This window comes from Ctenocephalides felis, unplaced genomic scaffold, assembly GCF_003426905.1.
Source record: "Ctenocephalides felis isolate EL2017-DRISC unplaced genomic scaffold, ASM342690v1 CF-g0.4_SCAFFOLD_03570, whole genome shotgun sequence".
Lineage (NCBI taxonomy): Eukaryota > Metazoa > Arthropoda > Insecta > Siphonaptera > Pulicidae > Ctenocephalides > Ctenocephalides felis.
Genome location: NW_020539724.1, coordinates 25,366,737 through 25,389,137, shown reverse-complemented (window position 1 = coordinate 25,389,137; position 22,401 = coordinate 25,366,737). Strand labels below are relative to the sequence as shown.

Below are 22,401 nucleotides of genomic sequence, written 5' to 3'. Positions count from 1 at the left end.
TTTCCGTACCAGAATTAAACATTTGAAGAAAAAATCTGTAATTAATAAATATTGTTCAATGATTAATAACAATTGTATTAAATATTTTCAAATAGATAATTATAAATCGAATATGTTCAGTTATATAGCGACGATCTTAACGCGCAAATGTTTACATTAACAAGAGATGCCGAATGAATCCATCTGAAGATATATTTCTTACGATTAGAATAATGCATGTGAAATATATACATTTTTAAACTGAAATATAAATTTAAAATTTATACGGAAATTTTGATAATATGATGTGCATATGTTTTTCTATCTCCGAATTTGCTGGAACTGCCTTCTCAAAAATTCAATTAATTTTTTATTTCATCAAATAAGTAAACTGTTTTTTGAATCATTCAAATCGGGCGCTCCGTTCTGTCAAAAACTAAATTACTGTTGGTACTTTTTGCCGCGTATCTTTGAAACACCTGGACATGTCTTAGCCAAAAACAAATCAGCCCGTCTTTCCATCAATAGAAATCGAATGATTTTTAAATTATTCAAATCGGTTGATCCGTGCGCCGGAAGTCGTGGACGAAAAATTGTATCTCAAAATACATACACACACACTCACATGCACATACATCTATTTTTTCTAAGGTATTCCAAAATGTTCAGAAACTTCTTCTTTTGAAACGTAAAGATATGCGAAAATTTTCGTTTTTGATTTATTTGCCATTACCTACCGGAAGTTGAAAAATTCTTACCTTTAAAAATAAATGTTGCATAGAAGTTATTTGCTCGTTAAAAAAAAATATTTCGTGATATGAATATTTTTAGAGACTGTTGTATCAACCCGAATAAGAACATCGAGAGCATTTAATTTACTGTTATTTTTCTGACGTAAGTTGAAAAATATGCAATTTAATTCAATTTTTATAATATGCATATTGCAAAATATTTGTACAGTGACGTTTTTAAAACGGTTAAACCTTTTCTTAAAAAAAAAATTAAGAACCTCAAGTACTCATTACTTATACTCATTATAGTTTCTCGGTTATTGGTGTTAATTTCAATTTAAGAATTTATATTTGAAAGTTATTTTATATTAATATCTATAAACTTAGATCAATAAATTTTTTATCTTACGACGTGAGTAACATTAGATAGTAATTTTGAAATTCAGAAAACCCAAACTTGTAGAAGATGCACTTATAAATTATAATTGCTGATTAAATTTCAACTAGTTTATATTCAAAGCACACAAAAGTTATTAATTATTATTAGAGTTTGAGTAATAAAACTTTGCTGAAGATGATATTGATTTTTTTACTAAATAAAGATATGCGAATGTAGTAATTATTCCTCTATCGAATTAATTATTTTTATTAATAAATATAACCTTATGCCAGTAGTGGTGATTTTGATCAATTTTATTTCAATAATCAAGTATTTAATATAATTCGGATCATTTATTCATATTTATTCATTTTCGTACAAAATGATATAGTACTATTTGGCCAGTTCTTTTGAGGCCGAGAAAAAAGAAAATTTAAATTTGTCAAATTTGATTGGCTTTTAACTGGCATAATTTTAATTGGCTAATTTTATCACGTTTAAAAACAGACCAAAAGATCTATCGATAAAAAGAAGAAAATCGCAGTTGTTACAAAAAAACAAAAATAGTGAGAACAGCAGGCAAAAGCATCTAATTCCCTATAACTATAGTGCTTAACCAAATAACATCTTTTAAATCTTTTAATAGTTTCATCTTAGTCCCTACTTGATTGCTAATGATTTGCTGCATGAATTAAAATGCTATGAACACAATATTATTTGAAGTAACTGATTTTCATATTTTCTTATATAAATTACAAAATATATAATGACATTTGACATCATTAACCAAAAAATAAGAAAATAACCGTTTCAATAAATTTTTGAAGCATTTTAATCTAACAATCTTAGTTATATTATTATTGCTGTAACTTTTCAACAATCCAAGGCATATACGCAGATACTCGAGTATATACCCCAGGGAATCCAGGTTCAGCGCACCTGTATCCATAAGAAACGATACCAATTAAAAAGTAGACTACTCTCTGTGCAGCTTCTCCTTCTACAGTCTGAAATTATATATTCAAAATACATCAATTATTTTTGTAGATGTTCCAACAGTTCTAGTACACAAATAGAATAATTATAAAATAATTGGGTCTAAAAACTATTAAATCCATATATTATCGATTTTAATATTAGCACTGCGCTGTGCATTCGAATATAAAAAGTCATACTCACTCTTATTGCCTACAATAAATATTAAAATTAGTAATTTGAGAAAATTATTTCATACCACGGGCCAAAAAAGAGGTCCTCCACTATCACCCGAGCAGGCATCTTTACCGCCTTGTTCGTAGCCGGCGCATATAACTCTTTCATCTATTATCTGTAATAATTTTAATTAATTTTACTCAAAAAGGTTTTTACTCAAAAGGAAAAATTTACGTTTTACTTACTTACTTACACACACTTATCTATTTTTTTAAGTATGCCAAAATGTTCAGAAACTTTGAAACGCTTTTTGAGATTACTATAAGGGAAGTCAATAATTATATTTTTAGTTTGCTATCTCACTGGATTTTTTTTTGAAGTAAAACTTTTTTAGGCGCGAATAGAATGTAAATTCGTACAAATGCAACGGCAGATAAGATAAGATAAGAGCCGAGTGCCAATGATTCGTCATTCGCTCTCGATGACATCATTTCTATACGGGTCGATTGTGATTAGTCGTCGTGTATGTGAATAGAGATCTGTCGTTGTATGCGCACCGGCATCAATGTTACATGCGTACCGGCCTAAACGTTGTATGCGTATCAATATCAACAAGGAAATCGGCATAGATAAATAAACATTTTAAAGTTACATCGTAGTACAAATCTTGATTTAATGAAAAATGCCTGAATCAGAAGAATTTTTCACCCTGTTCCTTAGAAATCATTTCTATATTATTCGTAGTTTCTATAATTCTTTGAAGTTATTAAAATGGAAAATATTTATTAGGCAAGACAGATATTACAGCTGTTCAAAGAATAAGATTATATCGCAAAAAAGTAAAAAAATACAAGCAGTCAATTAAAGTATGTTAATTTTTATTACATGAAGTTCTTCAACACAATTACATGATGAGTGAAGTTGCGAAAACAATATTTGCTTTGGCGTTGTTTAACATAATCCACTGTGTGAATAAATATTATAGAATTTATTAATCAGCAATTACTTCATTTCTCTATTGAAGGTTAATTTCAAAATGCTAATTACAATGACAAACTGACCATGTCATATTTGAAGTAGGACTTTTATTACATTATTGTTTTTAAATATTATACATATTTTTAATGCTATTATAAATATATAATTCATAATTTATCATTATATAAATGTGTATAATGGTTGACACTAATAAATGTGTGTATCACCAGTGTTACCATATTACTAATAAACATTCAAAATTGTTATATTATGTATTTATTTTTACTTAAATTCCATCTTGTACAGTAGCAAATGTGTGTCAATCGCATGTGAACCTTACGCGTACTCTTTTTTTTAAAGTTTAATTATAATTACCTTATTTGGAAATGCTGAGTAAGCATTTTGACACTTTTCTGTAGTTACTGCAGGTAACATAACTTCTTGCAAAATTGAACTGGTGGCACCACCTAAAATATTATAATATGGTTTTTTTTCTCGTATAAAATATAATTAACAAAGAACTTCAAAAGCGCCCTTTTGAAAACGGTTACTGAGATAAAAATGTAGAATATTTCAATACCTTTAATAGATTTTAAAAAACTATTTAGATCTTCAGCTTTAGAGTTACAAAGGAAATCATATCACAATCTTGCCGATATTTATTGTATATATCGAGTGTATATAGATCAAAAACTCGAAGTATTATAAAAATTTGCTTGATAGATCAGCAATAATTTCAACTATCCAAATAAAACCCTCAAACTTTTTTTCGTAATTCATTTAATTTAAGAAATAAATAAATTTTTTCCAACGAGCCATCACCGGATTTGCATTGTTACCATTTTTGCAGTGATACTCGTAGTTTAAAAAATTCCAAGTTTTCAGCAAGTCTTCATAGCTCAAATTAAAATAATTTTCGAATTAATCTTAAATTAAATATTTAAAATACTGAGGCTATAGTATTTTAAATATTTAATTTAAGATTAATTCGAAAATTATTTTAATTTGAGCTATGAAGACTTGCTGAAAATTTGGAATTTTATAAACTACCAAAAATTAAAAAAACAAATTAACCGTCTCTATTTGTTGCTTAATATCTTTACTTTGTTTGAAAGTTTCACGTAATTTTTTTTATATAGATAAAATTTTCAAAAAATTATTACATATGATCAGAGATTATAATAATATTTGGCATTGGCATATAATAATAATTGCTGCAATATTATCTACATCAAATATGACGTAAAATTCAAACTTACCATACTGCGTGGAACCCCATCCGGCTCCCCAAAGGGTTTCTTGTTCATTGGAAGTAGCAAATATTTTATATGCCACATCCTTTCGATAGGGTAAGCATATAGGATATATTGCAACTGTAATACAAATTAATAAGACTTTATTGAATTTGTATAAGTAAACCATATCTGTAGGCCTTTAACGTTTTTAATAAACTCTATCATCCTAACCAGTGGCGGCGCTAGACCATTCGTGGGCGTCGGCGAAATTCGTTTGCGAGGCCCCCCTTTTTTGCCAGTTGCAAGTTGACTAGTGGTACATGGCATCGTGCCTAAAGGCAAATTGCTGAAACATTTCGTGCCGTAATTTAAATTTTTGAAAAGCTTTTAAAAAATTTGAAAAGTGAAAGAAATTGACTTTTTTTAATTTGAAATATTTTGTTGAAAACTTCGAACTTTTTTTCAAAGCAATCACGTTGCGTTAGCTGCTTAGAGACGAAATATCGAAGCGCGTAAAAGGCGCGTTGCAGTCTAACTTAACTCACTATTAATTAAAATCTTTATAAAATATCTGATAATTTGATGTGCATATGCTAAATGGCTTTTGTTGTGCTTTTCTACTGAATTTTCAAAACCGCTAGACCTGCCTTCCTAAAAATGTAATCAGTTTGGCACTTTTTGCCCCGTATATTCGAAACGGCTTATCCTGCCTTTGCCAAAAACTAATCAGCACGTCTTCTTACCTTCAATACATGACAAATGTTTTCTGAATTTTTCAAATTGGTTGATCCATGTTCGCGAAATCGTCGTCGAAAATTTGCCAAAATGTTCAGAAATCTTTGAAGATATATAAAATTTTTTGTTTTAGATTTTTTTGCGATTACTATAACTGTATATGAGATTTATTTTTAATCAGATAAATACACCAATTGAAATAGACAAAAATTACACAAGTTAAAATTAACAAACTCTTCGGCAAAAATGGTTTATTCTCCAGCTATTAAAAAAGCACTAAAATTAAATAATTATCGCAAAAAAGTTTCCCTTTGCCCAACCATTTGATTAGTTAATTTTATGTTTTTTCGATCATTATGAATAAAAAATAGTTGGAAATCACCGACTTAATAACTAATTAGACAAAATTTTGCAATCTGCAAGTGATTAATTAGATTTAAAAAATCTACGTTCATACTAATTTGAGTGCACAAATCCGCACATCACATAGTAGGTATATACATGGTCTAAAAGCTCGTCCCATTATTTTAAAATTTAATGAGTTTTTATAATTAATCATTTATCGTAGTTCCATAAAATTTATGTTAGATGATACTAACAAGTTTTTGAAAAAAGATTTTTACAATAAACACGAAGAAACTGTGCGGTCGATCTTGACGAAAAACAATTCAGAACGATCGCCAACTGAAAACTTTCGATCAGTTTTTGAATTTTTAAAATTGGTTCAAAAATGCCAAAATGTCGTTTTTTTAGGACGCTTTAATTTTTTGTCGACGACATCAGAGCCGATCAACCGATTTAAAGGATTTAAAAAACATTCGATTTGTGTTGATAAATTGTCAAAGGCAGGTTTAGCGGTTTTGGAGATACAAAAAAAGTTTAAAAGGTTATCAATTTTATTTGAAAGAACTGATCATCCCAATAGAATGTTTAAAAAAATATATTGCTTGTGTTGACGGTGTGAAACAATGATTAGTTTCAAATTAACAGTTTTTGCTATTATCTCATTGTTATTTCTCACTGATAAATTTTTATTGAACATTGATTACTTTTATTCCTCGAATATTCAATTACTGTTTCGATGATTTACATAGTGCTCACATAAGAAATACACAAATATAAACAACCAGAGAATTAGCTTGCGCAAAGTTGTTTAGATTTAATAATCTATAGTGTTGACAGACGATATTAGATAATGTCCATAAAAGATAAAAGAGTAAAATGATAGTGCCTGTAAACCACTAATCACCTTTTTTACTCGCACATCCGTATGAAAATTAACTAAATTTTAAATAATTAAAATTTTTCCGGGGCCTCTTGCGAGGCCCCACCACGCGCGAGGCCGTCGGCGGCCGCCGACACCGCCGACGCCTCGCGCCGCTACTGATCCTAACTAAGAACGTTCCGCATGATCTTCACCAAAAAATAATCTGCACGATTTACAACTGATATCTTAAGAACTAATAATTGGTGTAGTCATTTTTATTTATAAACAAACACATAGTTTTTTTTTCAATTTCGGTGTCACAACAATTCAAAGTGACTTGAAAAGTGGAGAACGCAAAAAATTATCAAATTGGACTTTCTGGTGAAAACATAAACTTCACGTCCGGAATTTAAGAAATACTCAACTCATTAACAGCACTTACAAGTGTAAGAAGCTTCATCTTGTAAATAGATAATAGTAATGTCAGCCACACGCGTTTTTCTGTTATATTCTTCATGTCTAACAGTTTTAGCTATTTTCATATCAACAACAGCCGGTGAAGATTCGTTGAAATCAAATTCTCCAAGACGAACTAAATATCTGTAATAAAATAATACTGGTTATTTTTAACACTTTTTCCATAATGTAATAACAGCTTTCTATGAAAAAAATAGCAATTTATCAAATTCAAAAAATATATAAAAAGATATATTAGAACAGTCAAAATATATTGTACATTGAGGTAATTCTAATTGAACTTATAATGTAAGGTGCAGTGGACAGACGTGGGCCACAGATTGGAGTGGGCCACCTGAATAACTAATATAAGTCTAGTAACATCTATGTCGAGCCGCGCACATATTTATCATATTTTGATACTTGATCAATTTTAAAAAGCATTTGGGGGTTATAAAACTACTCTCACACTGTACGAAGAAACGCGCTATGAATTTCACACTTTTCCCTACATTTTCGGAAAACACAAAAAAAGAAATACTTCCAAACATAATTGTAAGCATTTGCTATGATAAAAGGTTTGCACTTTGGTATACCTTTGCAACTTAAAAAAAAAAATCACTTTCATTTTAACTATTTTACAACCATATATAAAAGCGTGGCTCACTCCTATTCACCGCACCCTACATTTTGGACTCTATCTTAATTCATTGACTTAAGTATGAGCAAGCTAATTCATGAGTAGTTTAATTGTACTTTAACTCCTTCGCTACAGAAGTGTTTTCTGCAAAGGTAACACTGGTCTACGGAACAGCAAGTCGCCCAGTAGCGCTACTGTACAGACCAGGCTAAACAACATATTTCAGAATTTTGAAGTTTTTTGAAAACTTTGATTTTTTGTTCAAAGCGATCATGTTGCGTAGCTTTTTTAAGATTAAATATCGAAGCGCGTAAGCGCCGTGTCACAGTCTTACGATTATCATTATAAATATTGGAACTCATAGAAATGTAAACAAAATTATACTTAGTATTAAAACTTATACAAAACATCTGATAACTTGATATGCCTATGTCCAATGATCATATCAATGACCAAATGGATTTTTTTTCATTGGTTCTCTGAAACTATTGGATCTGCCTTTCTAAAAATGTAATCAATTCATCCGTCTATACAAGTAAAATGTGAATTAATTAAATTGGGAATTCCATTCATCCAAAACTGAATTGATTTTTTTGCACTTTTTGCCCCGTATCTTCGAAACGACTAGACCTGCTTGTGCCATAAACTAATCAGCACGTCTTTTCATCATCACTATGAATCGAATGTTTTTTTGGAATCTGTTGATTCGTGATCTAGAAATCGTGGACAATGTGTCCTCTATAGGCGACACTTGTATACAAAGGTAGTTAATATTTGTTATTCAAAACAAGTTACATGCATAAGATTTATAAGGAAAACTCTTATAATTTGGGGGTAATATATTTTTTCTAGGAACTAAAAATACTTAACAAAAGCATCTTTATGAATAAATTTCGATAAATAATTATATATTTCTGAATATTTTATAAACTGATATGAAACAGTTTGAATAAATAAGTTTTTAATTTACAAGATATAATTCTTAGTCAAATAGATGAATTTATTTTATACTGTAGAAAAATATACTATCGATATGTATGGATGTATGTGCGGATACAATTTTTCGCCGACAATTTTGAGAGCACTACTCAACCGATTTGAATGATAGGAAAACATTCGATTCCAATTTAGGGGAAGACCTGCTGATTAGTTTTTAGCAAAGGCAGGTCCAGCCGTTTTGAAGATACGGGACAAAGAGTTCCAAAAATGGTAATTCAGTTTTTTAGGAAACGAAGCTTCCGATTTGAGTTATTCAAAAAATATTATGTGTACTTGTATTGATGAAATAAAGAATTAATTGTGGGAGGTCCAGCGGTTTTGGAGATACAGAGAAAAAAGTGATTTGATATTTTGTTTCAAAATCAGCTACTTCTAAAACCTTCAAAATACAAAAAAATGAAATTGTTTAAAAAAGTTAAATTACATTAAAAATTTTAATTTCTCAAAAATCTAATTTTTTTAAAGTTTTCAAATTTTTTTTAAAGATTTGTCAAAAAAAAAATATTTTTGAAACGGAAAGATCCAGTAATTTACCTTAAGGCACGATGCCAAGGTACCACTGAATAATTTAAATCGTTTAAATATAACTTCCCGTAGGGTAAGTTATAGTAACCGCAAAAAAATCAAAAATAAATTTTTTTATATATCTTTACGTTTCAGAGGTTTCTGAACATTCTGGCATACCTTAAGAAAAATGGATGTATCTGTGTGTGTGTGCGGATACAAATTTTTGTCGACGATTTTGGGAACACCGATCAACCGATTTCAATAATTCAAAAAATATTCGATTGGAATTGATAATGTGACGCGCTGATTAGTTTTTGGCGAAGGAAAATCTAACCGTTCCGAAGATACGGAGCAAAAAGTGCTTAAGAGAAAGGAGCGTCCAATTTTAATAATTCGAAAAACATTTTACTTGTATTGACAAGATAAAGAATTGATTAAATTTTTGGGAAGGAAAGTCCAGCGGTTAAGGACTCTAAATAAGAATAAGTTACAAATGTCATTTGGAGGTCAAATATGTTCATTGGACATGTGTACATCAAATTATCAGATGTTTTAAAGAGATTTTAATAATGTGTACACATTTTGTGTGAATATTTTTGGGTTCCGTACCAAGATTTTTAATTACGGTACGGGAAGTTCCAGCAATTTGTCTTAAGGCACGATGCCCTGCACTCTACTAGTTTTTGATATAATTGAATATAATGAAAATGAAAATTATATAAAAACAATATAACATGCTAAATTTGAATAGGTGTAAGATCACATTGACTCACATTCCAGCGCGAATGCAATGAGCAGCCGAGAGCACATGTCTTTTTGTGATGAGGGCGCCTCCGCACCACCAATTTGTGGTTCCGTTTTCACCATGGTAACCTAGAGCAGCAACCCATGGCCATTGTCCTGGTGTATTAAAAAATAATTATTTAAATGATATTGAAGCCCACTACATCACAACTCATAACACATATCGATAAAACTATCGAACTATGATCAGTAACATTTCGTCATAATTTGTCATTTTTATCACACTTTTTTGTTAGCTATTTTTCTAAAATATATCATCAGGCTTTTTTCAACCGATAGATGGAGTAATCAAAGCCGTTTAATTATTAACTTCCCGTAGGGTAAGTTATAGTAATCGCAAAAAAATCGAAAATGAAAATTTTTATATATCTTTACGATTCAAAGGCTTCTGAATATTTTGGCATACCTTTGAAAAAAAAATGGATGTATGTGTGTGTGTAAGTGTGTGTATGTGTCTGTGTGCGTGTGCGGATACAAATTTTGTCGACGATTTCGGGAACGCCGATCAACCGATTTGAATAATTCAAAAAACATTCGAACATTTCACGGTCAAAAACATTTTGACCGTCAAATGACAATTTTTTAAATTTTTTTTATTGAAAGTACATAACCGCTAGACCTGCCTGTCTGCCTTAATAATGACTGCCCAATATTTATCTCGCTGAAACTTTTACTGTCGAACTGTACTTCTTTTGTTATCTATTTTTGAAGAAGAGACATGAAAATCGAAATGATGTTAGCGGTGTTTTTGAAACGCACAAGATAATAATGTTTAAAGAGACCTCTCAGAAAGCATCACACCCATGACCAAAATCCACGAGGGATTTTGGCGAACGGTCATCGATGATGATCAAACTCCAAATGAAGTTCGAGCATCTTTCTCACGCTCAGAGTGCGATGCTACGACTCATCGTCGAGGTCGCATCAACTCCACGTTTGAGTGAAGAGATTGTGAAGACATACTACAGAAATGATCCTGTGAAGTATGATCTTGCCCAAACGACGTTTCGACCGAGACATGCAAAATCCTTTCAGGTTTGTGCGGCAATTACAGGTTAACGTGACCCAGGTATACGATGCGGTGACATCTAACTTCTAACATTCCATTTTCAAGTTTTGCTTATAGAAGCAGCGTTGGGCCTAAATGACTACATGATACAACTTCAAAATATGTATATTATTTTTTATAATTCAGTATTCAGGTTAACATGACCCAGGTATACGATGCGGTGACATCTAACATCTAACATTCCATTTTCAAGTTTTGCTTATAGAAGCAGCGTTGGGCGTAAATTGGTACATGTTACAACTTCATATAGTACATGTTCAATATGTATATTATTTTTTCTAATTCATAATTTGTCATATTCAATAGTCAGTTCTAAAATTTTATTTTTATCTAGCTAATACAAATAGCAGTTATATGAAACATGAAACTAAATATGACATATAAGTTGGCGCTGGATTTACAGTAGGGACAGTCGGGGCTACTGCCCAGGGCAGCAAATTTTCGGTGGCGGCAAAATTTGGATAGCAAGAAAAAAATTCTATACAATGTAGTTAACTGATTGTTTTAATAACATTTTTAACTTCCCGTATAGCAAGTTATAGTAATCGTAAAAAAAAACAAAAATGAAAATTTTTATATATCTGTACGTTTCAGAGGTTTCTGAACATTTTGGCATACCTTAGAAAAAATGAATGTATGTGTGTGTGTATATGTGCGTGTATGTGCGTGTGCGCGGATACAAATTTTGTCGACGATTTCGGGAACGCCGATCAACCGATTTGAATAATTCAAAAAAGATTCGATTCGTATTGAAAAGGAGACGTGCTGATTAGTTTTTGGCGAAAGCAAGTCTAGCCGTTTAAAAGATACGGAGAAAAAAATGCAAAAATGGCAGGTTCTGAGAGAACAAATCGTCCGATTTGAATGATTCAGAAAACATTCGATTCGTATTGATGTGGAGACGTACTGATTAGTTTTTGGTATAGGCAGGTCAGGCCATTTCGAAGATACAGAGCAAAAAGTGCAATAATTCCGATCCGCTAATAGTGTTGCGCGTCAGCATGTTATTATAGCAGTTAACAGAGTTGGTTAACGCGTCACCGTACGCGTTAGTACATAAGAAAGTCCAGACTGATCGGGTTCAAATCCCAAGTTTGTAATATTTTTTTTAATACTTTTTATGTTTGTATTGTTGATACGGCATAAACCATTTAAAATCGTTAACTCAGTGCATCAAGAACTTTCTGCTTGTCTTAACAAAATAATTTATTTTGGAAAAAAAAAATTTGTCCCACTTTTTTTTTTTTTTTTTAGTTTTTTGTATATCGAAAATATTTCAGATTTTATTTTATTATTTTATATTAGACAATGATACAATATTTATAATAATCTATTTAAAAACATTCAGTATTCAACGGGAAGTTCCAGCAATTTGCCTTAAGGCACGATGCCATAATTGCCTCAAGACAGAATTCCACTTACAGCTAGTTTTAAAATAGCATCGTTAAAAAAACTATAAGTTACAACTTTGTACGATAATGTTGGTAGACCTTTTTACACGCTGACTTTTAAACTTAACTCTACCCTAATAAAAATATAACAACAATCACTATTTGTATCATATTTATAGTAATGGAGATAAAGATTATATTAAAGTGGAACCACATTAAAGTCAGAAACTTGTTGATGATAAAAATTACTTAATATTTAGTTTAATATTAAAATAAATGTTTGGATTCACATATAAGTTTACCTTCTATAGAATTGACACCACCCACGTATTCAGGTTCAATAATTATACCCTCTGTAGAAATGAAACCACTCACGCTTTTAGATCGAAATTGTTCATTATGAGATGAGACAGTAATATTACCACACTGCTCCAATTCGGCCAGCGGAAAGTCGAACTTGGTCCAATTTTCTTGTATATCTTCTATAAATGGTTGATCAAAAGCGCAACACACCTGAAGCAAATGTCATTTTTATTTCATTAATTCATATTTTATTATTTTAACAAAACGAGCAAAACTATTTCTCATCATTAAATACATATCTATTACTTCAGCAAAAAGTAATTATATTTAGTTACTTTACCAAACTTTGCTTTTTCAACTATTTTCATGCATATCATAATTACTTTGGGCCCAAGTTGATCAAAACCGCATGCTAATTGCCTCAAATAATTCACAATTGTTTGATTCTGGGCTGCTAGAGGTAATAGTTCCGTCGCTGAAAGGCAGGAACGAATTCCGATACAATTACCTGGAATCCCTAATGGTGTTTTACAACGGCTATCTGAAAATTTGTTAAAACTATAAAATAAACTGTATATATTGAATTTTTTTTATTTTTTTTTAAAGCGAATCGACGCGCGTGATTTTGGACCTGCCTTAGACCAAAAACTTATCAGCACGTCTCCCTATTCGTGGAAATCGAATGCTTTTTAAATCATTCAAGTCGGTTGATCCGTGTTCTTGAAATCTTCGATGAAAAGGTGTATCCGCTTTACGGATAAACACATACGTATACATAGTGATTTAGTGCACTGTGGTATGGTGCAGAAAAGATATTAAGCCGAAGGATTACTCCAGATGCAGTTGCAAAAGTGATATTGAAAATTGAGGCTGCCTGGAAGGTCATAAACACATGCTTTGCTATTGCTATCAAAAATGGGAATAATTAGAAGATAAGTATAATTTTAGAGCGAGAATTATAGCATTCTATATTCTCTGCCCATGAAGTATTACGTAACTTCGAATTCGTGGAGACCATTAGGCACATGAAATTATCAGATATTTTGTGGAGATTTTAATAATACGAATAAATTTTATTTATATTTACATGGGTTCCGTAACATCGTTTGTCCGTTAGGCGCTTACGCGCTTCGATATTCCATCTCTATGCAGTTAAAGCAGTACAATCGCTTTGAAATAAAGTTCAGAATTTCCAAAATATTTCAAAACTAGTGCGGCGCATGGCATCGTGTCTTGAGGCAAATTGCTGAAACTTCCCGTACCGTAATTAAAAATCTTGGTACGGAACCCAAAAAAATTTACACAAAATATATACACATTGATAAAATCTCTATAAAATATCTGATAATTTGATGTACATATGTACAATCAACATCTTTGACCGCCAAATGACATTTTTTTAACTTATTTTTAGTCCATAACCTCTAGACCTGCCACTGCCTGCCTTAATGACTGCCCATTATTTATTACACTGAAAGTTTTACTGTCGAACTGTACTTCTTTTCTTATCTATTTTTATTTAAGAAGAAGAGACATAAACATCGAAAAGATGTTGGCGTTGTTTTTGGAATGTACAAAATAATAACATTTAAATAAACCTCTCAGAAAGCATCACACCCATGACCAAAATCTACGAGGGGATTTCGGCGAACGGTCATCGATGATGATCAAACTCCAAATGAAGTTCGAGCACCTTTCTCACGCTCAGGGTGCGATGCTACGACTCATCTTCGAGGCCGCATCAACTCCACGTTTGAGTGAAGAGATTGTGAAGACATACTACAGAAATGATCCTGTGAAGTACGATCTTGCCCAAACGACGTTTCGACCGAAACAACCAAAATCCTTTCAGGTTTGTGCGGCGATTACAGGTTAACGTGACCCAGGTATACGATGCGGTGACATCTAACATTTAACATTCCATTTTCAAGTTTTGCTTATAGAAGCAACGTTGGGCGTAAATTAGTACATGATACGACTTCATAATATGTATATTATTTTTTCTAATTCAGTATATGTCATATGTTCTAAAATTTTATTTTTATCTAGCTAATACAAATAATAGTTACATGAAACATAAAACTAAATATGACATATCACATAAAATCCGATTTTTAACTTCCCGTAGAAGTTTGTTTTCGCGTCATTTTAATTCGAAGGAGACAAGTTATGTGTATATGTGAGTCAATTTTCATTTTCGATTTCTTGCGATTACTAGAACTTACCCTAGGGGAAGTTAAAAAAAAAGATTAAATATATGAACACATGATAATTAAAATCAAAACAGTAACAATAATAAACTAGTTGGTATTGGTATTTTGCCTTGAGGCAAGTTTTATGAACTTCCTGATTTGTGTAAATAATCGACTTAATCCATGATAGATAAATGAATTCATGAGTAGTTAAAAGTATTCGAAGTGGTTTTATTACACATTATTGAAAATGGAAAACGTCAACCAGGTCGGAGTATTTTTTAAAAGCAAATTTTCAAAAATCAATAATTTTTATAATTGAGCCAGTTTTTTGTAGGACTTTAATTGCTTAGTATGTTTATTAAGACCACGTACTCTATCGTTATACCAAGTAAATCGTCTAATTTAAACAAATGTCAAAGGAACTACTCATTTTCTCAAACTTCGATGAATTTTTAAAATTAAACTACTTATCGTAAGCCCGTAATATTTCAGTAAGTTTTTTAAGACCATAAAATATATCGTCAAAAAAAGTTCCATAACTAGTGGGATGTATGGCATCGTGCCTTAAGGCAAATTGCTGGAACTTCACGTACAGTAAAGAAATGTTCGAAGAATATTGAATGTTTTCAAATAGATTATTATAAATATTGTAACATTATCTAATATTTACAGGAATTATATAAACTGAATTGCAATGTTGAAATTATTTGTTTAAATTATATTAGAACTTTAGTCAGATCAAAATAAAATCTGAACTATTTTCGACGTACAAAAAAAAAATTTTTGAAAAAAAGTTGAAACAAATTTTTTTTTCCAAAATCAATTATTTTGTTAAAACAAGCAGAAAGTTCATTTAAATCGGATGCTTAGTTCTCTCAAAAACGGCCATTTTTTGCACATTTAGCTCTGTATCTTCGAAATGGCTGGGTCTGCCTTTGTCAAAAACTAGTAACCACTTCTTCAATCATTACTAGTTGAATGTTTTTTTAGATCATTCAAATCAGATGCTCCGTTCTCTCAAAAACTCGATTTCTATTTTCTGCACTCTTTGCTCTTTATCTCCGTAACTGCTGGACCTGCCTTTGCCAAAAACTAATCAGCACATTTTCCTATCAATAGGAATCGAATGTTTTTAAACCATTCAAATCAGTTGATCCGTGCGCCCGAAAACGTGAACAAAAAAATGCGGACACACAAAACACACACACACACTCACACACACACACACACACACAAACACACACACACACAATACACACATCCATTTTTTCTGAGGTATGCCAGAATGTTCAGAAACTTTCAAAACGTCGAGAAATGCAAAAATTTTCAAATTCGATTTTTGGACGATTACAATAACTTACCGAAGTTAATAAAGAAACCATTTTTCTTCAAAAAGTCTTTTTTTTTCTAAAAAGGAAATTTTTGTCAAAAATTCAAAGTTTCTCAAAAATCTAATTTTTTCAAAGTAAATTTTTTTCAAGAATGTTAATCTTTTTTTAAAAAAATATTTTTTGGTACGGGAAGTTCCAGCAATTTGCCTTATGGCACAATGCCATGCACCATTTTTTTTTTTTTTTTTTTCAAACTACATTCCAATGTAAGCGACACAAATTCATGTTACACAATATGGGAAACTGTTATAAATATAAAAATGATTGATTTTTCTTGATGTCAAGTCGACTGAAAACTAAAGAAGGAATACGATCTGGGCCATTTTTTTCTCTTGTGTCCGCCTTCGAAATATAAAGTTGATAATTAATTTTTTAAATATAATTCATGAAAAGTCTTGTAACTATATTTTAATATTGCTTTTCTATTTTCAGCATGAGTGTTAAAAATAATGGTAAACTATTTTTTATTTATCTTATAAATTTTGGATCATATTACCTTGTGCAATAACTTGGTTTCTCATAACTATAAACACCACACACACTAACATAACATTTAGTTTATTCATGATTAGTGCTTAACATCACTCATAAAAAATCTTATGATTATGATACAGGTTTTTTAATAATAAAAGAACAAGGAACTAAATTCACGATTGTTGTATTAACATGTTGTACGTTTGACTATATAATTGTTACTGACATAAGATTTCTTTTAATACAGTGAGGTATTCCCCTTTGACTCGATAAAATTCAAATTACGTATACAAGTCTGTGAGAGCAAATCGAGAAGATCCACCGGACTGTTGAATACAGATGATAGATGAATATCAGCAATAACATCATAAAGTAAATATTTGAATTTATTAACATCTTGATCTTGAGATCTATATAGCATATACTCTATATACTCTAATAGGTATTATGGGAAAAATATGTTTTTACAGCAACAAAATTAACTATGTGTAAGTGACATTTTGCCTCGAGCAAAATTATATTGGTAAGTAGAATGAACTTTCTATGAATACTAATCACCGCAATTTTCAATTATGTTTCAATTAGTGATTTAAAAAAATATATATACGTCACTCAATAAGTCCGTAGGATAACACATAGATGATGTCGATATGTAATCATCCATATGATTTGTAGGAAGCAACATTTTTAAGAATATATATGTCAAGATTTCATGACAATCCGACGATTTACAAGTTACAAAGGTTCAAATGACACTACTTTTGAGTTTTTCGAAACCATGTATTCAAGGCAATTGTAAAAATAATAATGCTGCCAAAGTATCGCTTTATTCGCATACTAACGTTATTATTATTATGATAACGTTGAATATAAAATTTAATGAAGAAACTAAATGTTTCATAGATATCATATAAACATATTATTAATTATAGATGTTAATCAGTGTTATCTGGACTTTGCCCAATCGAATTAAATGTTGGAGAAATGGTTTGCCGATTTTAATCATGGCCAAACAGGCTGACGATGGTGAATGCTCTGGATTGCTAATTGAGGTGCTTACACCGAAAATATAAGAAAAGTCCACCGAAACTTTTTGTAAAACCAAAAAGTTAAAATGCCTGAGATAGCTAACATCCTGAAGATATTAACAAAATATGTTGGACATATCGTCCGCAAATATTTGAATAGGAAAAAGCTCTGTGCTAAATGAGCGCCGCGCGAACTCACATTTGACCGTTAGCATAACGAGTTGATGATTCATAATAGTATTTTGATTTTTTGCATCAATATGTTATCATGGATATTTCGCCACTACATTTGCGAGTCAAATAAACAGTAATCCGAGAGGGCCAGGCACGATGGAGAGAAAAAATGCAGACAATCAGCAGGCAAGATCATGGTGTCAGTTTTTTAAATAAAACTTCTTTAAGCGCGACTAGTATAAATGCAACGGAAGTCCGTTACGCCCGTACTGTTCGTCATGCGCTCTTAATGAGATCATTTCTATACGGGTCGATTGTGATTAGTCGTCGTGTATGTGAATAGAGATCTGTCGTTGTATGCGTACCGGCATCAACGTTTTATGCTTACCGATATCGACAAGGAAATCAGCATAGATAAATAAACATTTTGAAGTTACAAAGTTACAATAAACATTTTGAAGTAGTACAAGTCTTGATTTAATAAAAAATGTCTGAATCAGAAGAATATTGTACCCTGTTTCTTGAAAATGAAGTTTCTAGAGAAATCAAACTGAATAATCTCAAAATGGAAACGAAATAATAGATTTGAATTGAAAATTATATAATTATAGAATGATTGGAGTTATAGTAGAGGGAAGTCCCATAGTGGCGGACACCTAAGGTTATTTATAAATAAATCAAGAAATATTTTACGAAATATTTATCAAATTATGATTTATATTAGATAACAAAGGTAGAAATCAAACTAAATTAACAAAACCGCAATCTTTGCTAAAAAATAATTAATACTATCATTCAAACTTTGGTATAAAAAAATATGATTTTGAACAGTGGCACCTAGTACTGGACATTTCAAATGTAAATGCATACGGAAATGCATACGGAATAAATTACGTAATTTCTCACAGGAAATTTCAATATGTTTACTGTCTGGCACTAAGGGACGACTTAGTGTCCGGTGCTAAGGGACAGACATTTTCGTTCATTTGGTGGTACCTACTGAAGTTGGTTAAAAGATCTAATAATATTCTGCCATTTTACGGATAATAATCAAGTACAATTTTTATTTTTGCACTCAAATGCAAATGCATAATATTATTATTAATATATTAATATTAACATAATATTACTTTCATTGATATTTAGGTGACGCCGTGATTTTGCGCCAAAAACAGGAAAGGATTGCTATCGCCGTGGCCGTGTGCGTCACAGGCAAGGCTTGGCGCGTGATCCTATACCTGTGTGCCCCCCATGACCCTTTCACTTGTATTTTGAATCAAAAAGATTTATATTCGCTTAAATAATATGTGTTAAATAGAGTGTCCGGTGCTTGGCGCCGTCCGGCATTACGGGACTTCTCCTATGTTCAAACGCAGAAACAAAGTAACTGCCAAAAAATGTATTATTTTTTGTAGTTCTATCAACTGACGTATAATTATTTCTGATTCTATTCGTTTAGACCTGTGGAATTTTATTTTTATTAATGTACAATTCATTTTATGAAACTTACAAAAAATGTGATATAAATTTAAAAACAACACTAATGAATATAAAATTAGTTAATTTAAATATAGCGCTAAAATATAAACTCAAAATGAGAATAAATAATAACTTATAAAATAATGATTTTGAATTGCGTGAAAACTTACTCATATCACTTTTATTTTATGTATATATATATATGGAACGTATATTTTGAAATGCACCTCTAGTTTAATGTAGTGCAGGACGAGGCACAAAGGTCCAATCTGACTTTGAGTAATTATATTGTGAAAACCCAACCAATTATTATTATATTACACAAAAAACAAATCAAACAAACAAAACAAATAAAATAAAAATAAAAACAAATAATACAAAAATTATCTGACTAGGTTCAGTAAGACTTCCAGCTAATTCATTATTATAGAAATATTTTTTGTTTGTTCAAGCAGGTCCAATATTTAATTTTTATTTAATTTTTAGAAGGTTTTTATGAAATATTAGCCACATTGTTCCAATGCAAAATATAAAAATATAAATTTTATGGGTACTTTTTTTAGAGAGATATCACTGTATATTACCTTGATCTGGTCATTCGTCAGACATATTTAACAGCAGAGTATGAATAACTATTTATTCAATTTATTTTTTGTAAAATAGCTTTTTCCAAAATACTTTAGATTTTTTATTACTGTTTTTATTATTTATACCTTTTCAGGTTTAAAGGTTCAGTTGGCCCTCTTTACCCCACCTACGTGTAAGATTTTATAGAGGTAATGTAAAAAGCTGGTAATGTAAAACATTTCCAAGTATTTTTTCAACTTAATCCTTTATGCACGATTTTTTTGTTTTACATTAAAATCAGTAATTATAAACCTATATAAGCAAATAAGAAACAGAAAAAATCTTAAACAATTTTTGTGGTAGTAAGTAATTATTTCAAGGCTTTCAAGTCACAGCGATATATTATATATTTTATAAAATAGTAAAAGCATTGCCAAACTTCATATAATATGCCCAGATTTTCAATTGAGAGATTTATAATTTTCTCGATAAGAGAGATTAGACTTACACCACTTTCAAAATAGACGATCCATATATATGTAATTAATTTCAGGAGATGTTCGCTCTTATCCAGGGCAAAAAGGAAGTAACACGGGTGTAAACACCAGGATATCCTGGTTCTGCGCATCGGAAACCATAGGCAACCACGCCAACGATATGATATGTAATCACTGCATCTCCAGTACTAATATCGGTCTGAAATAAATTGTATTGCATTATATAAGTCAATAAAAAATATAAAATCTAAAATATTTAAATAAGTGGTGCATGGCATTTTGTCTTGGCAAAATCCTGGAACTTTCTGTATCGTAATTAAACATTCGAGGAATAAAAATAACCAATAATTTATAAAAATTAATCAATAAAAAATTAATCAATAAATGATTAATAAAAATTCCTTTCAACATTTTTAAATAAATATAGACCCTATCATGCTTATCATTGGGCACAGATTGCAATTTATTTACGTTTGCAAAAAATGTAAACATACATAAAATAATCTAGTCCAGTCCGATTAGAATAAAGACATCAGAAAATTCCATTATTAAAACTTCTTTTTCAGTATCGTAGTTTTTTTCGGGTCTGCTAATTCATGAAACATTTAACAAAAGACGGAGCAGCACATTTCTGTATAGTACGATAGTAGTAGCAGGATAGTAGTTATGAGAGATAAACAAATATTTTAATATCTTTTATCATATTGAAATACGCCTGTTACTACTTACCCCTACTAAAACAAGCTTTTCGCTTCAATATCGAAATTAATATTAATATAAAAAGTGTCTGGTAAAAACTTTAGAATTTATAATCAGAATCAAATGTTACACGCTCGTAACACACAGAAGAATATTTTAATTTTTATTATGATTATAGCAAATTATAAATATAACAAATAGAAATAAGAAATACATATCTGAATTTATTACAAAATTATATATTAGAAGCTTTATAGGTATATTACCTTTTTCAACATAAGCGGACCACCACTGTCTCCAGAACAAACATCTTTCTCGCCGAGAGGATAACCAGCACAAATTGTTCTCTCATCAATAATCTATTATGAATAAAAAAATTAGTTAATAATGTAAATATAGCTCAAAATTTATTACACCCAAATTGCGTTAGACCAGTGATTCCCAAACTCATTTCATCTACAGCCCCCTTTATGATCTAACGGTTAGACCATAGTTAGACCCCTAAATTGTGATAATGTGAATATTTTCTTCACAACATGCTCAAATGAATAATTTTAGATACTTAACAACTGTTCGATTTAATTTGTTTATATCGTATAATTATATTTATAAAAAAATTTTATTGTTTAAACTTTTGGTAGATCTTGTTGTTCATATTTTTCTTTAATTCTGAATCTACTCTGATAGACTATAATGATTTTGAGATTGGGTCCAAGGAGAGGGAGAGAGAAGAAGTATGTTTGTTCGAACAAGTTTCCAATATTGCATTGAGTCAGAGCCTTACATTAATATGATTTGTAGATCGCATTCAATTTAATACAGCTTCACAAATTACACAATTTTTCTAAATTATTAATATAAAATTTAAAACTTAGTTTGTATCGCATTTTTGTATTGCATTTAAATTAATAAATATACATAAATTGCGATTATTTAGAACTTATAGCTACTGTGAATAAAATTAACAAATAACTAGTGGAGTGTATAGCATCGTGCCTTAAGGCAAATTGCTGGAACTTTCCGTACCGTAACGAAATGATCGAGGGATATTAAATATTTTAAAATAGATTATTATAAATATTGTAACATTGTCGAATATTTATAAGAATTATATAAACTTAATTATTTGTTTAATGTATATTAGAACATAATTTAAATAAAAATTTGAATTATTTTCGATATACAAAAAAATTTTTTTGAAAAAAAAAATAAAAAAAAATTAAAAAAAAAATTTGAAGCAAAAATTTTTCTTCCAAAATCAGTTATTTTGTTAAACAAAGCAGAAAGTTTTCGGAATCATTCAATCGGACGCTTAGTTCTCTCAAAAACTGC

At 30.4% G+C, this 22,401-nt stretch overlaps 2 protein-coding genes and 2 non-coding genes across 4 annotated transcripts in view; all 4 read right to left on the bottom strand.

Moving 5' to 3' along the window:
- Positions 1-1,946: 1,946 nt before the first annotated feature.
- Positions 1,947-6,913, bottom strand: LOC113383656 (venom serine protease Bi-VSP-like). Its single transcript, XM_026621908.1, has 6 exons — positions 6,892-6,913; positions 6,839-6,856; positions 4,479-4,592; positions 3,595-3,686; positions 2,324-2,416; positions 1,947-2,072 (listed from the first exon to the last, which is right to left on the bottom strand). The coding sequence occupies exons 1-6, from the start codon at positions 6,911-6,913 to the stop codon at positions 1,947-1,949; spliced, it is 465 nt and encodes a 154-aa protein (XP_026477693.1).
- Positions 6,914-10,582: 3,669 nt separating this feature from the next.
- LOC113383890 lies at positions 10,583-10,795 on the bottom strand. Its single transcript, XR_003367848.1, has one exon. It is a non-coding gene; the product is annotated as a small nucleolar RNA U3 (small nucleolar RNA).
- Positions 10,796-14,161: 3,366 nt separating this feature from the next.
- Positions 14,162-14,375, bottom strand: LOC113383972. Its single transcript, XR_003367921.1, has one exon. It is a non-coding gene; the product is annotated as a small nucleolar RNA U3 (small nucleolar RNA).
- Positions 14,376-20,422: 6,047 nt separating this feature from the next.
- The window catches only part of LOC113383655 (venom serine protease Bi-VSP-like), a 19,139-nt gene continuing 17,160 nt past the window's right edge, over positions 20,423-22,401 (bottom strand). The window contains exons 5-6 of the mRNA XM_026621907.1: positions 21,336-21,428; positions 20,423-20,569 (exon numbers count right to left, since the gene is read on the bottom strand). Coding sequence (XP_026477692.1) covers positions 20,423-20,569; positions 21,336-21,428 — 240 coding nt within the window. The remainder of the gene's footprint in view (positions 20,570-21,335; positions 21,429-22,401) is intronic.